The sequence below is a fragment of the Drosophila pseudoobscura genome, chromosome 4 (assembly GCF_009870125.1).
Source record: "Drosophila pseudoobscura strain MV-25-SWS-2005 chromosome 4, UCI_Dpse_MV25, whole genome shotgun sequence".
In the NCBI taxonomy this organism is placed as follows: domain Eukaryota; kingdom Metazoa; phylum Arthropoda; class Insecta; order Diptera; family Drosophilidae; genus Drosophila; species Drosophila pseudoobscura.
In genome coordinates, this window is record NC_046681.1 from 9,633,586 (window position 1) to 9,646,291 (window position 12,706).

The window sequence follows — 12,706 nt, forward strand, 5'->3', positions numbered from 1 at the left end:
TTGCAGTGTGAATAATTACATCAAAATCAACAACAGAAATGATGATACCATGCCCCAGCCAGTGGCAGTTGCAGCAGCAACAATGTTTAAGTGAATGTCAGACAGACGGATAGACGGATAGACAGACGGATAGACGGACAGTCGACAGGCAGTCAGACAAATGCATTACAAAAACACAATAAAACATTATATTCTGTGATTGTTCAGTCGCCTTTCCCCCCTACCCGACACTCGCTTAAACATAGATCCCATCTCTGGCTTTCCATTCGCAACAAATGTTGTTATTTATGCGCTTGAAAAAGTTTTTAATTGATTTAATAAGTAATGCGATTAATGCTCAGGCAGCAACAGCTACAGATAGAGATACAGCTACAGATACAGACCAGCAGACACTTGTATAGATTCCGTTTGATGGGTTTTTATTTATTTTTTTTTTTCATACAAAAATTTCAAGTGTGTTTCTGTGGCTTTTGATACTGTCGTCGTGTGGGGCCCGCGAGCCTTTGAGAGTGATTTTAATTATGCGTTTAACTTTTGAGCTGCACCTCCCCCCTTACCGATTTGTTTTTGTGTGCAGTGAAGTGCCCCAGGCTTATGGGCTCTAAGCCCCGGCCACACATCCATGCATCCCATATATCTAATGAATAGGTTCAATGATTGGCGGGGATTACATATATCATTGATGCAGGCAGGCAGGCAGCAGGCAGGCTGCTGTTTTTTCGGGGCTGGGTATACCTGGAAAATAATTGTGGGGTTCGAGGCGCTGCCTTGGCAACCTTTAATGACAGATTTCCCCTTGAAAATTCAAACCCTTTGACTAAAAAGGTAAAAGGAAATCTTTTTTGATTCGTCATACTTTGAATTTATAAGAAAATAAAATCAATAAATTCTTGAAATTGAAAATATATGGTGGAAAAGACCTCTAAAAATGTATTTCATTTGTATTAAATAATTTTTGTACTAAAAAAACCTTTAAAACTGTGTATAAAATCTATTTTAAGAACAAATTTTAGCAAAAATAAGTTGGATTTTATTTTCCAAATCCCATTTAAATTTTTAAAATTATTTAAACACCAAATTTTAGCAAAAATAATTTGGATTTTATTTTCCAAATTCCATTTACATTTTTAAAATTAATTTGTAATTAATTAATTAATTTTTAATGGAAATAAATCTTTAAAATAAATAAAACTTTCGATTTAAGTTTTATTTTAATATAAAAAAAATGCCCAATTTTAAGCAAATAATATAATTTATAATTAAACCTTACACCTCACTGAATCTCGAGATTTTCTGAGGAGGTTATGATATATTTATGAGTACACTTCTTGGATCTTCTCTGTTCGACTTAGTCTTACTTAATCTTGTACTAAAAAACCTCCTAAAATCATGGACTGGTTAGCCCAATGACTGCCTTCCCCAAGGTCTCAGTTTATAAATAATAAAACACAGATATATTATTTCTATTCTACCCCTTAAATCGAAATTCGCATTTTCCATTGCCATAATTGGTCACCATTTGGTTTTTCCATTTTCCATAACTAAAAGCAAACAAAGAGGGGGATAAAAACCTGCTGGAAAATCATTGGGCCACTGCCGCTAAGGAGCTCGACGAAGGGGCATAATGCTAGATAAGAGCTGTCAATTTATCATATTTTTTCGAGTTTTTTTTTTCTGGGTTTCTTTTTTTTTGCGCACTCTCTTCTTAAACCCTGAAAAATTGCCAACTCAGCAGTGGACAGAATGGGGGATAAACCAGCAGTTCAGTGGGGGCGGGGGGAAAAGTAGGTGTGGGGGGGGGGGGGGGGGTGGACTGTAAAACTGTAAACAGGCGTGTGAAAAGCGTTAAGCATTCGCCTCGTCCAATTACCGGATGGATTGGGACCGACTGACAATTGGCCCAAGCTGCTGAGATGATTGGCTGCTACTTTCTTAACGGTTATATGTATCTTTCAGATAGCCTTCTCTCTCTCTCAGGCGGGCACAAGGCGCGTTCCATTCTTTTGGGTTTTATTTCATTTGTTTGTTAAATGAAATTGCATGTAAAAATGTAAGAAAAAGGAGGACAAAAAGATGTGGCATGACAGTGACTGACTATCATTACGGATTTATTGTTGTTTCCCACCGGATAGGACGTCTCTCTGTCTCCCTCTGCTCCTTTTTGGGGCTGACGATAATGATGATGACAACAGACGTTGCCTGGTTTCGATGGGTGTCCAATGGGTGTGAATTAAATGGCACACAGAAGCAGTCACAGATACAGATACAGGAAGAGGGACAGGAAGAGAGAGATAGAGGAAGAGAGAGAGGGACACAAAGGCCGCCATGGCAACAGGAAATCCAACCCAATAAACACCCCCCCCTGCACCTCTTAATGTACAACAACTATTTTCAATTATTGCCAATCAAATGTTGCATTCAATTGATGTTTACAACATGTGGCATTCAGGGCACAGTCTTATTATAGTCTCTCGTTCTCTGGCATATACAATGTATGTTGGCTTATTGGAGGCTTTTTGGTAGGGGGTCTCATGGGTCCGGGGCGGGGGGCGTTGCCTAAGAGCCATGTAATTAGTTTGCAAGTGAGTGTCAGGATTAATCTTTGAGTGTGTGCTTGATTGTCGTCCACTTCACAGATTCCCCCACACACACACACAGACACACACGCAGACGCCCACACACACTCATATTAATGCAGTGCAAATACACTTGATGAATGTGTGCGTGGGGCAGGGTCAAAGAAAGTGCGTAGCACCGCACATGTTAATTGAAGGCAGTGCAAACACAGCACAAAAACCCACAGGATAGAGAGCTGCCAGAGAGCTCTGTGGCAGGCACAGAAAGAGAGGCATACACGAGCACACACAGCCAGGGACACTTGTGGCCTTGTAATTACGGCCACCTGCACGGAGGAGACCTGCAACTGCAACTGCAACTGCAACTGCGGCTGCAACAGTCCTCCCAGAACAAAGAATCCTCAAAGCTTTATGGATACCAATATATTACCCACTCATCGACATACATGTATCTATATGTATGCAAATTAATATTTGATTAAACACAGTTATTATGTGTCCTGCAATACTCAATTAAATGCCATCGGATAGTCATGGAACTCGAGCGAGGATATTTAGAGGAATTTTCAATTAGAAGGGAAAGCCTTTAGCCGGTGGGTTGACCCACAGAGAGGCAACAATGTGGAATAAGTAAGTTAGAGTATTAAAAGGGGATGAGGTGGAGGAGGAGGAGGAGGAGGAGGAGGAGGAGGAGGTGGAGGAGGAGGAGGAGGAGGAGGAGGAGGAGGAGGAGGAGGTGGAGGAGGAGGAGGAGGAGGAGGAGGAGGAGGAGGAGCAGGAGGAGGAGGAGGAGCAGGAGGAGGAGGAGGAGGAGGAACCCTGGAGGAGCCCTGGAGGAGCCCTGCAAGAATCCACAGGCCTCTCAATCAGTCTAGAATCATCCGAGACCTGCGGATTAATATCAGCTGAGCTCTGAAATGGCTCACTATTAATTTCTTTCAGTGTAAACTAAGAAAACGGTTTGACTACACACAAAAAACGTTTTATCAAGCAAAAAACTAGTAGATTTTTGTGTTGCTTTCTCTTTCTCTCTACCAGAAAATCAAATCAAAAGTGAGCGAGAAAAAAAAACCGAAATTTGCTGATCCAAAGCAGTAAAAAGGACGAGACCTGCTTCACTTTTGTTCGTCTGTTTCTGGCGAGCGATTCAAAGTTTTAAGAAAGCTGAATCGCTGATTCGAACGATTGCCCTTTCAGGCAGGGTTCCAGTACGAATACTGCCCTTGAGATGGGGCTTTTTCTCCTTAAAAACTAATCTCCCTGCCCTAAAGTCTGCCACAATCCCCTGTCAGAAGGCCCTTCCTGGCTGGTTATAACAACGTAAACAAATTACCACTTGCTCTCCTTTGGCAGAATATTGTGGTCAATCTTTTGTGTGGACCCTCGCTGTGAGTCCTCTCATTAATCCAAGTGTTTTTTCCAACAGCTAGTTTGCATAACCTTAATTTGCCCCCGAAGTTCATGAAACCCTCATAAAGAAGGGGGGGAAGGAACAACAACAACAACAACAACAGCGTCTAATTAGGTTATGTTTGATTGTTGTAATATGCGCCACAGCCAGGGCTACGGCTACACGACATGTGTGTCCATCCTTTGCCACGCCAGTCATCCAGTCCCTCCAGCCAGCCATCCATCCATCCGTCTCCACAGAAGCTGTGGCTCGGATTCTATGTGTCGTCCCTTCTGGTCAACGCTGGGGAGACCCCCCCCCCCCTCCCATTCTCAGGGGCGGAGGGAGGGACCCTCAACCCGTGCGAAATTGGAACCGCCAATGGAATTTAATCAAGTTTTATTTGCACTAGTCCGAGGTCCCACAGCTCCACAGCTCCACAGATGAGCAATGAGCACATCAGCAATAAAATCTTTCATGTGTGTGGGTGTGTATACATGTATGTGTGTGCGTGTGTGTGGGAGTATTGATTGTCATAATTAAACGCTGCCTCCGCTGCTTCTCTTGTTCCTGCTCTGCTGCCGTCGCTGCTGCTGTCGCTGTCGCCGTCGCTGTCGCTGTCGCCGTCGCTGTCGCCGTCGCTGTCGCTATTGTCGCTGCTGCTGTTGTCCCTCTTGTTGTTGAGGTTCCTGTCTGTTGTGCAATTTCTCGTCCAGCCACAGCCATCACGTAGTATCTTTCACAATGTTCTGTTCTACTTTTTCCCCCACTCTATTCACTATCTTTTTGATACGCCCTCAAACAAAAAGGGTATTACGATAGGGACATGATGTTTGTAGGGCAGCCAGAGGAAGCATTTATGGGAGATACAGATAGTCTAGTCGGAGGGTTCCTCTGTGGCTGAAACATCTAAGATTTTGTCAACATTTTTTACTCATAACTGCGCGAGCGAGCATAGCTAGTGAGCCGGGGGTTGCCGCAAGAGTAAAGCGAGTGCGCAGGGGTGCTTGCTTCCTAGTTTATCAAGTGAATATACATATATTTGTATTTGTATAGAGAATAAGGTTTTTTGTTGGTAACGAAGTAAATTTTGAAGATCTTTTTTTCCATAAATAGTGGAAATACCAGATTTAGAGCTCTAATTCTATTATATCTTGTAGTTTTTGGCAGGGAATGAAGGATAATCGATGCAGATACTAGCACTCATGGTTTATTGCTAAAGATGGTATATTTTCTGTAATAAATCCCATGGGATACACATCAATAATAAGATAAGAAAAACTTTATATGTTCCTTAAGATTTAACAAGAAATATTAAGAAATGTAATATTTTCTTGTCATAAATCTTTATGGAATGAGTCCATCTGTGCCTTGTGCCTCTAGAAGGCTATCTCGATCTTATAATCTTTTAAAGAAAGCAAATTTTATGAGGATAAAATAATGTAAATTGAAATTTCAAAAGGTTTTAAGCAAATATAAGGAAGAAACTTTAACAAATAACTGAATAATCGTTCCTAAAGCGAGTGGTTGTAAGAATAAACTTCCTGTTTCCGAAGATATATGAATAAAACTCAAAGATTCTGCTGTTTCTTATAGATTCGATCATCAATTCAGGTATTATTTCCAACATCAGTTCAGGGAAATTCCACCCAAGAGTATCTACATCTGGCACCTTCGCCAGATATCTTTTCTTGCATGTTTTCTTTGGTTTACTGTGGCCTCTGCCCGGCTCCATTCTTATGTTTGAGTTTTGTAACTGCGCTTTAAAAAGTTTGTTGATTGAATGCAGCCCAGCCCCGGCGCCCTGCAATTGCTGCAAAAGGGCAGCCATAAAGTGGCCTTATACCAACACATATGCCTGCCCCCCCTCACCGCCCCCCGCACACACCGCACTGAGAGAGAGAGAGATCCCCAACACCCACTCACAGAATGGCGGAGAGAACACTGAACAGTTTTATAGCTATTCTTTTGTATACTCTGCGGATTAGTTCTTCATTGTTTAGCTCTCTGGCAGCGTGGCGCTCTGCAGATAGCACACAGCTCCCCCGCCCCATCACCCTAGCCCCCCTCCGCCGATGACAGGAGGAAAAAACAGAAACAGAATCTGAATCAGAATCAGGGAGGGGCAGGCAGGGCTGGTGCTGGAGCTGAGGGGGGGTAAATGCAAGAAGAAAATGCATTGCAACTTATCAGGGCGGAATATAGTCGTACTCTGGTGGAATGGTGCCACATATATTCCCCGTGTGTGTGTGTGCCACACCGCTGCTAAGTAGTTTCCGAGGGCGTGGCAGATGGCATAGCTAACTAGCTGGAAGCCCAGCTCTCGGCTCTCAGCTCTCAGCTCGGAATAGATTTGGTTTCCATGAATAAAATATTCACCAGTTTCAGGAGTTCAAAGCGGTTCGAGGATAAGTGGCAAAAGGTTGGATACGGCTTCTGTTTGTTTTTGTTTTTGCACGGAAATATATGTATGGGGTAAAGGATGATCGGAAATGATTGGGGAATTGCCAAGCTGTGCAAAATATTACCAGCAGGATTGACAACTCCCCCAAAGCCCCCTTCGTCCCATGATTTCCAACAGAAATTCGAATATTTGTTTGCTTTTGCCCTTCTTAATTGGTCTATAATCGATGGAATCGTTCTAGGATCTGGGTAAGTATTCTAGCCACAGGGAGAAAAGGAGGGTAGAGAAATACCCCAAAGAGCTTAACATTCGGAGTGATTTAATCGCCATGAGGGGCCTTCGAAGGGCTCCGTCAAAGTCAGGCAGAAATGCAAGCCGACTGAGGGGTGCTACTGCATGACGCGCGAAGATACGAAGGCTACCGAAGGCTATCCTTCGCCTCTGACGGCGGCCACGAAGCTTACACAGCTTCGCCTCGGCTTGTCAATGCCTCGGGCAGCGAAGTCGGTCCACAGAATCCAATACACTGTCTTTGGTAGAATCTCTTTCATCTTTCTCTGGAATCAGAATCCGATTATCTGTTCTACTCCCCAATGTGCTCAAAGATCATCCAAAAACTAACCAATTCTTGGTAATTTCCCTAACTTCTGCTTCATAATTCATCCTTCGACCAACTCAACAGTTTCCCCCCTCTTTGGTCCGCACATTCTAAGCCACTTTTGATGTTTTCTGGCAGAACGTTTCATTATCCTTTGGCCCATTCACAGGGATCTACTTGAACATTTCCATTTAGTCCTTGCTGCACTCCAGGGGGACATTAAAGTGGGGGAGACCGACACCCCCCGCCCCCCTCCTGCGTCCCGGAACCAAACAACACATTTCCACATTTTCACTTAGTTATTACGTTTTATTTGCTTATTTATGGGCTCTGCTGTTCCGCTCTCTCCCTGGTTCTCTCCTTACCATTTCCATTCAATTGTTGGCGGAGGCTATTGACAAAAATATTACCCGTACAACGTTCGTTGTACGCACACCCTCTGGGGCAGACTCCCCCCCCATCGAGTTGGCTTTTGTTATGATTATTTTGTTGTGTGTCGTCAGAGGAGGCCAGTCGTCCAGTGTTGTTTCAATAGCCACAACACGTACATAGGCATTTATATAGTACGGTTTTCGGAGCGTTTTTGTAACTATTTTTCGTGAACTTGTGAACTGTGTGACGGTGGGCATAGTCATAGTCTGCGAGTGATCATTGGCATTGATCTTTTAAGCGGTTTCGTCGGGACGTAGCGAGTGAACGACAAGGCAAAATGGCCGAAAAACCGGAGGATGTAAACACAGATATACCGTATTGTCTGTACGATTCGAATCTACGCCGGACTTACAAGCGTTTGCGGTTCTTTGGTAAGGGTGGCTTTGCCAAGTGCTACGAGATCATGGATGTGGAGACCGACGATGTTTTTGCCGGCAAAATCGTATCAAAGAAGCTGATTATCAAGCACCAACAGAAGGAGAAGACCGCCCAGGAGATCACCATTCACCGTGATCTCGATCATCCGAACATAGTAAAGTTCCACAGCTATTTCGAGGATATCCAGAACATATACATTGTCCTGGAGCTGTGCAAGAAGCGGGTAAGTACGCCGAGAATCCAGCACAGCATAATGGGTGACAACCCTTTTGGGCCTTTTTCGCCTTTTTGGCCACTCAGTCGCTGATGGAGCTGCACAAGCGTCGTGGATGCATCACGGAGTACGAGTGCCGCTACTACATTTACCAGATCGTCCAGGGCGTCAAGTATCTGCACGACAAGCACATCATCCATCGCGACCTGAAGCTGGGAAACCTCTTCCTGGACGATCTGCTGCACGTGAAGATTGGCGACTTTGGCCTGGCCACGATCATCGCATACGAGGGCGAACGCAAGAAGACTATGTGCGGCACCCCCAACTACATTGCCCCCGAGATCCTCAACAAGATGGGGCACTCGTTCGAGGTGGACATTTGGTCGATTGGCTGCGTCATGTACACGCTGTTGGTGGGCCAGCCCCCGTTCGAGACCAAATCGCTGAGGGACACTTACTCAAGGATCAAGAAGTGCGAGTACCGTGTGCCCAGCTACTTGAGAAAGCCCGCTGCGGAGATGGTGATCGCCATGCTCCAGCCGGACCCCAGCTGCCGGCCAGCCATTGGCCAGTTGCTGAACTACGACTTCCTGAAGGTCTCGAGGGTGCCCACGTTCTTGCCAATCTCTTGCCTGACCATGGCTCCGCGCATTGCCTACATCGAAGACCCCCTTCATCGCCTGCCGCTGATGCAGATGAACGGTATTGAGCAGTCGGCCCTCCTGAAGGGCAGCCTGCAGGACACCATCACTGCCTCGTCCCAGATGTGCCGCCACAGCGAGGACTACCGCAGCGACCTTGAGAGCTTGCACCAGCAGCTCACCCATCTGATTGAAAACCAGGTTTGTACTTGTTTCCGTTAAGGTATTGTGGTAATCATCGCGGGCCCACAGCCGTGCCAACTGCCAGGCAATCTCGGGGACGAGAATACCGATCCTGCGGCACAGCCGCTCTTATGGATATCCAAGTGGGTCGACTACAGCGACAAGTACGGCTTCGGCTATCAGCTCTGCGACGAGGGCATTGGCATTATGTTCAACGACACAACCAAACTGATTCTGCATCCCAATCAAATCAACGTCCACTTCATCGACAAGGACGGCAAGGAGAGCTACATGACCACCACCGATTACGGCAAGACCCTGGAAAAGAAGATGAGGCTGCTGTCCTACTTCCAGCGCTACATGATCGAGAATCTCGCGATGGCTGGTGCCCACAATGTGAACATCGAGAGTGACCAGGTGTCGCGTCTGCCCCATTTGCACACCTGGTTCCGCACAACCTGTGCCGTGGTCATGCATCTGACCAACGGCACCCTACAGGTAGCCCCGCACCCAAATATAGCTCTCCCTTTTGAGGCCTTTACCCCAAAAGTATTCCCCATTTCAGATCAATTTCTCGGATCACATGAAGCTCATTCTGTGCCCGCGTCAGAGTGCCATCACGTACATCGATCGCGAGAAGAACTTTCGCACATATCGCTTCTCGACCATCGCGGAGAAAGGTGTATCCAAAGATGTCTACCCAAAGATACGCTATGCCCAGGAAAAACTTGGCAAAATGCTGGAGAAGATGTTTAACTAATTCTAGGATTAGTTCCAGCCCTCCCATCCACCCCCGACAATGCGTTTCCCCAATCATAGTTTTTGTTTCTGTTTAAATTTATATTTACTGTTGAATGTTTTTTGTTTTTAGTTTCATGTTTTTCGAATGAAATTGTTTATAAATAAAAGAAGAATATTTGCAAGGACTCCCTCCCTCCCTCTCTCTCTCTCTCTCTGTTGCCCTGGAAGCCCTAGAGATTAGAGCGAGAGACCGAAACGGAAGCAGGCAGTCAATGATGACAACATTTGGCGGCCCCCTTTTGCCACCCACCCCCGCCCCGCCCTGTGCTAATCAGCGCAAATACAAAAGCCAAATCGAAAGTAAAAGCCAAAATCAGTGAAAGAATGGCCCAAAAGAAAAGGAAACTCCTCAAAGGAGGAAACTTTTCGCCCGCCACCGCCCCCCCGAAGGTCCTGTCAATCATGGGCATAGGGCGGCGAACAAAAAAAAAAATAAATAAAGCAAAAATTTGATATGCCTTCAGGGGGTTTTTCCTGTGTGTGTGTGTGTGTTGATTCGCTTTCCTCTCCTTTCGTTCCTTTTCTTTTGAGGTTTTTTTGTGATTATTGATTTGTTGCCTTCGACGACTGCCTGTAAACCGATATTTGGCATTTGAAACGCGAGGAGCAGGCAGTCTGCAGCTGGATTAGCCCGCTCAACGATTTAAGTGATTGTATATCTTACAGATATACGATTTCGTCGCAACCTACAGAGAGAGAGAGATTTAATAGCTTACCCCCAGACCCCAGACCCCAGCCCACAGGTGGATGGGTGGACTGGCTCTGTCTCTGTCTCCTGTTCAGTCTTTATCTTTATCTTGTGACTCCTTCAAGTTTGTCCTTACAGTTTAAAGTGATTTGTGGTGCTTTGAGTGGTTAAGAAAGTTTCTTTTTCTCTCAGTCTCAGCCAGTCTGCCAGTCTGTCTCTGGCCTTATTTCGCTTCACTGCAGAGATTTTTATGGCTGTTTAGTTGGCAGTTTAGTAGCAGAAGAGCACTGCTTTAAGTTCCAGCCAAAAGAACAGGAAAGCACGAATTACACTTTGATTAACAAAAGGCTAATGTTGTTGCCCTTGAAGGGGGTGTTCAACTGCGATGAGATGTGATTTTATTGAAGCATCATCGTAAATGTAGTGCCCGAGTGCCCGAACTGTCGTTCGTGGAATAAAGTTCTTGAGAGTTCCATAATAGTTTTCTTGGAGAGTTTGATGTATCTTTTGAGTGATTAATGCCATGTTCTTGTGGGATCATCAGCTCTGATTGAACTTTTATCTAGCGGCCTTCATTTGAATTTCGGTTCGGTGTTAAATGGTATTTTAGGTATTCTTAGGAATTGTCTTTGCCTTTATTTTGCATTTCATGTCAAATATTAGATTTTGAGTGTCAATTCTTAGACTTGAAAGGAAGTATCCCCAATAGTTTCCAGGGAGAAGAGATTCCAGAGATGTCTTACTGGGAAAGTCCTTTATTTTATGCCGGGGAAAAGTTCCGATAAATGAGTTTCCATGAGAGTTTGAGCTCTTGGGCATAGAATACAATAGATCTAGTAATTGATGACAGAGCAGGAGGTACAGAGGCTCCTCCTCCTCATTTTTTGTGGTTAAAACCCAAAGAAATTTAAAAAATATTACATTTTATTCTTTTCTTAACTTTATTTTAAGAAAAATATAAAAACATACAGCAATATTTCCTCTAAGCTACTGAATATTTTCAGTAAGATTTTTGAAATGTTCCAAATCTATCAAATTTCAAGAAAATATTTTTTCAATGATTTTTTTCAGATTAAAATTTGAGCTAAAAAGCATTTTGTTTGCAATAATTGAAACCATAAAAAATATAATTTTTTATTTAGGTTAAATTTAGAAAAATAAGCAACAAATTAAAAGCACAATGGATGGACCGTAGTCGTATTCAAATTCGTTACAAAAAGTGCAAATATAGAGAACAGAATCCATCACAGTCTTTAAAACTATACAAAAACTGTTTTCCCTTAGCCCATTTCTTAGCCCATTGATCTCAATGGGGACTTTCTATTTTCTGGGATAAGATTTCACTTAAAGACGGTATCATTATCAAAACAATTAATACCTCACTTAAGTCTTGACCCAAGTCTTGACTTTCATTTTCTTTTGACATTTTCCTGCCTTTCCTCGTTGGGCACCTTTTGGCATCAGTTTTCCCGTAAACGTATCTTAATTTCAATTTAAATATTCTCTGTTATTTTGTTGGTACATATTTGCACAGCATGTAAATGTCTCAATGACCTTTTGGGTTGCGCTTCAGTAGTCAGTAATTAGAAATCTGTCCAAAGCTGGCAATTAAACCCGCCCCCCCTTAACCCCCGCCCATCGAAAAATAAATCCAATTGCTGCGAAAGGTACGGCACGGATATCCCTCTCTTCGGGCACACAAAAAGAATACAAATTACAATATATACATATATATAGAGAGTAAATAGTAGGTATAATACTAACCTTGAGAGCCTTTTAGGAGCCTTGAGTGTGGAGCCTGCTTGGTCGGAGAACAGCAAGAAAAAGAACGGTGAAAAGAGAGCGGACACACACCCAAAGCAATTAGCAGAAAAGAGCGCACGAACGAATCAGGCCGCTCCAGAGAGAGAGAGAGACGGGGGGGCGGGGGCTGTCTGTAAAGAGAGCAAGGTAAAATATTTGCATTAATGGGGGGGGAGGGTAAAAAGGTATAAATAAATAATATATAATATATATGTATATGCACGGCGTACTACGCAAGGGCAAAAGGTCTCAGATCCAGGTCTAATGCCAAAGGCAATCCCTGACACAGAAATCCTTTTTTAATTTCTTTACGCGCCGCAATTGTAATTTGTATCTCGGTGCGGAGGGCAGGGGGGGCGGTGTACCCACCCACCCCCCCCCCGCAAATGTTTGGCCTGGCAAAATAAAGTTATAAAAGCATAAAGAACGAGTGTAAACACGCCACAAAATGTATATAGAAAATCCCAAAACTACCAGCGAAGGAGAGGAGTGGAAAAGTTTCAGTGTTGCGACTGCGGGCTGCCCTGTACAAAAATATTCCCTGGCAAATTCCCGCAAAAGACAAAAGCAAAGAGCAGTCGACTACCCCACCCCCCAC

At 44.1% G+C, this 12,706-nt stretch overlaps 2 protein-coding genes across 3 annotated transcripts in view; one reads left to right on the plus strand and one right to left on the minus strand.

Moving 5' to 3' along the window:
• Positions 1–12,232, minus strand: part of LOC6903595 (uncharacterized) — a 36,698-nt gene extending 24,466 nt beyond the window's left edge. The window contains exon 1 of one of the 2 annotated variants that reach the window (XM_015180122.2): positions 12,070–12,232. The gene's annotated coding sequence lies outside the window, so the exon portion shown is untranslated. The remainder of the gene's footprint in view (positions 1–12,069) is intronic. The other variant, XM_033379907.1, reaches the window with a different exon arrangement.
• On the plus strand, positions 7,476–9,671 carry LOC6903594 (serine/threonine-protein kinase polo-like). The gene is made up of 4 exons (XM_002132425.3): positions 7,476–8,001; positions 8,079–8,834; positions 8,886–9,314; positions 9,382–9,671. The coding sequence occupies exons 1-4, from the start codon at positions 7,678–7,680 to the stop codon at positions 9,574–9,576; spliced, it is 1,704 nt and encodes a 567-aa protein (XP_002132461.2). The 5' UTR covers positions 7,476–7,677; the 3' UTR covers positions 9,577–9,671.
• Positions 12,233–12,706: the final 474 nt, after the last annotated feature.

Excerpts from the sequence above, each read along its gene's own strand:
- LOC6903594 (XM_002132425.3), top strand. The coding sequence starts at position 7,678 with ATGGCCGAAAAACCGGAGGATGTAAACACAGATATACCGTATTGTCTG. Across the intron at positions 8,002-8,078 it reads TGGAGCTGTGCAAGAAGCGG|TCGCTGATGGAGCTGCACAA; the intron begins GTAAGTACGCCG and ends TTGGCCACTCAG. Across the intron at positions 9,315-9,381 it reads TGACCAACGGCACCCTACAG|ATCAATTTCTCGGATCACAT; the intron begins GTAGCCCCGCAC and ends TCCCCATTTCAG.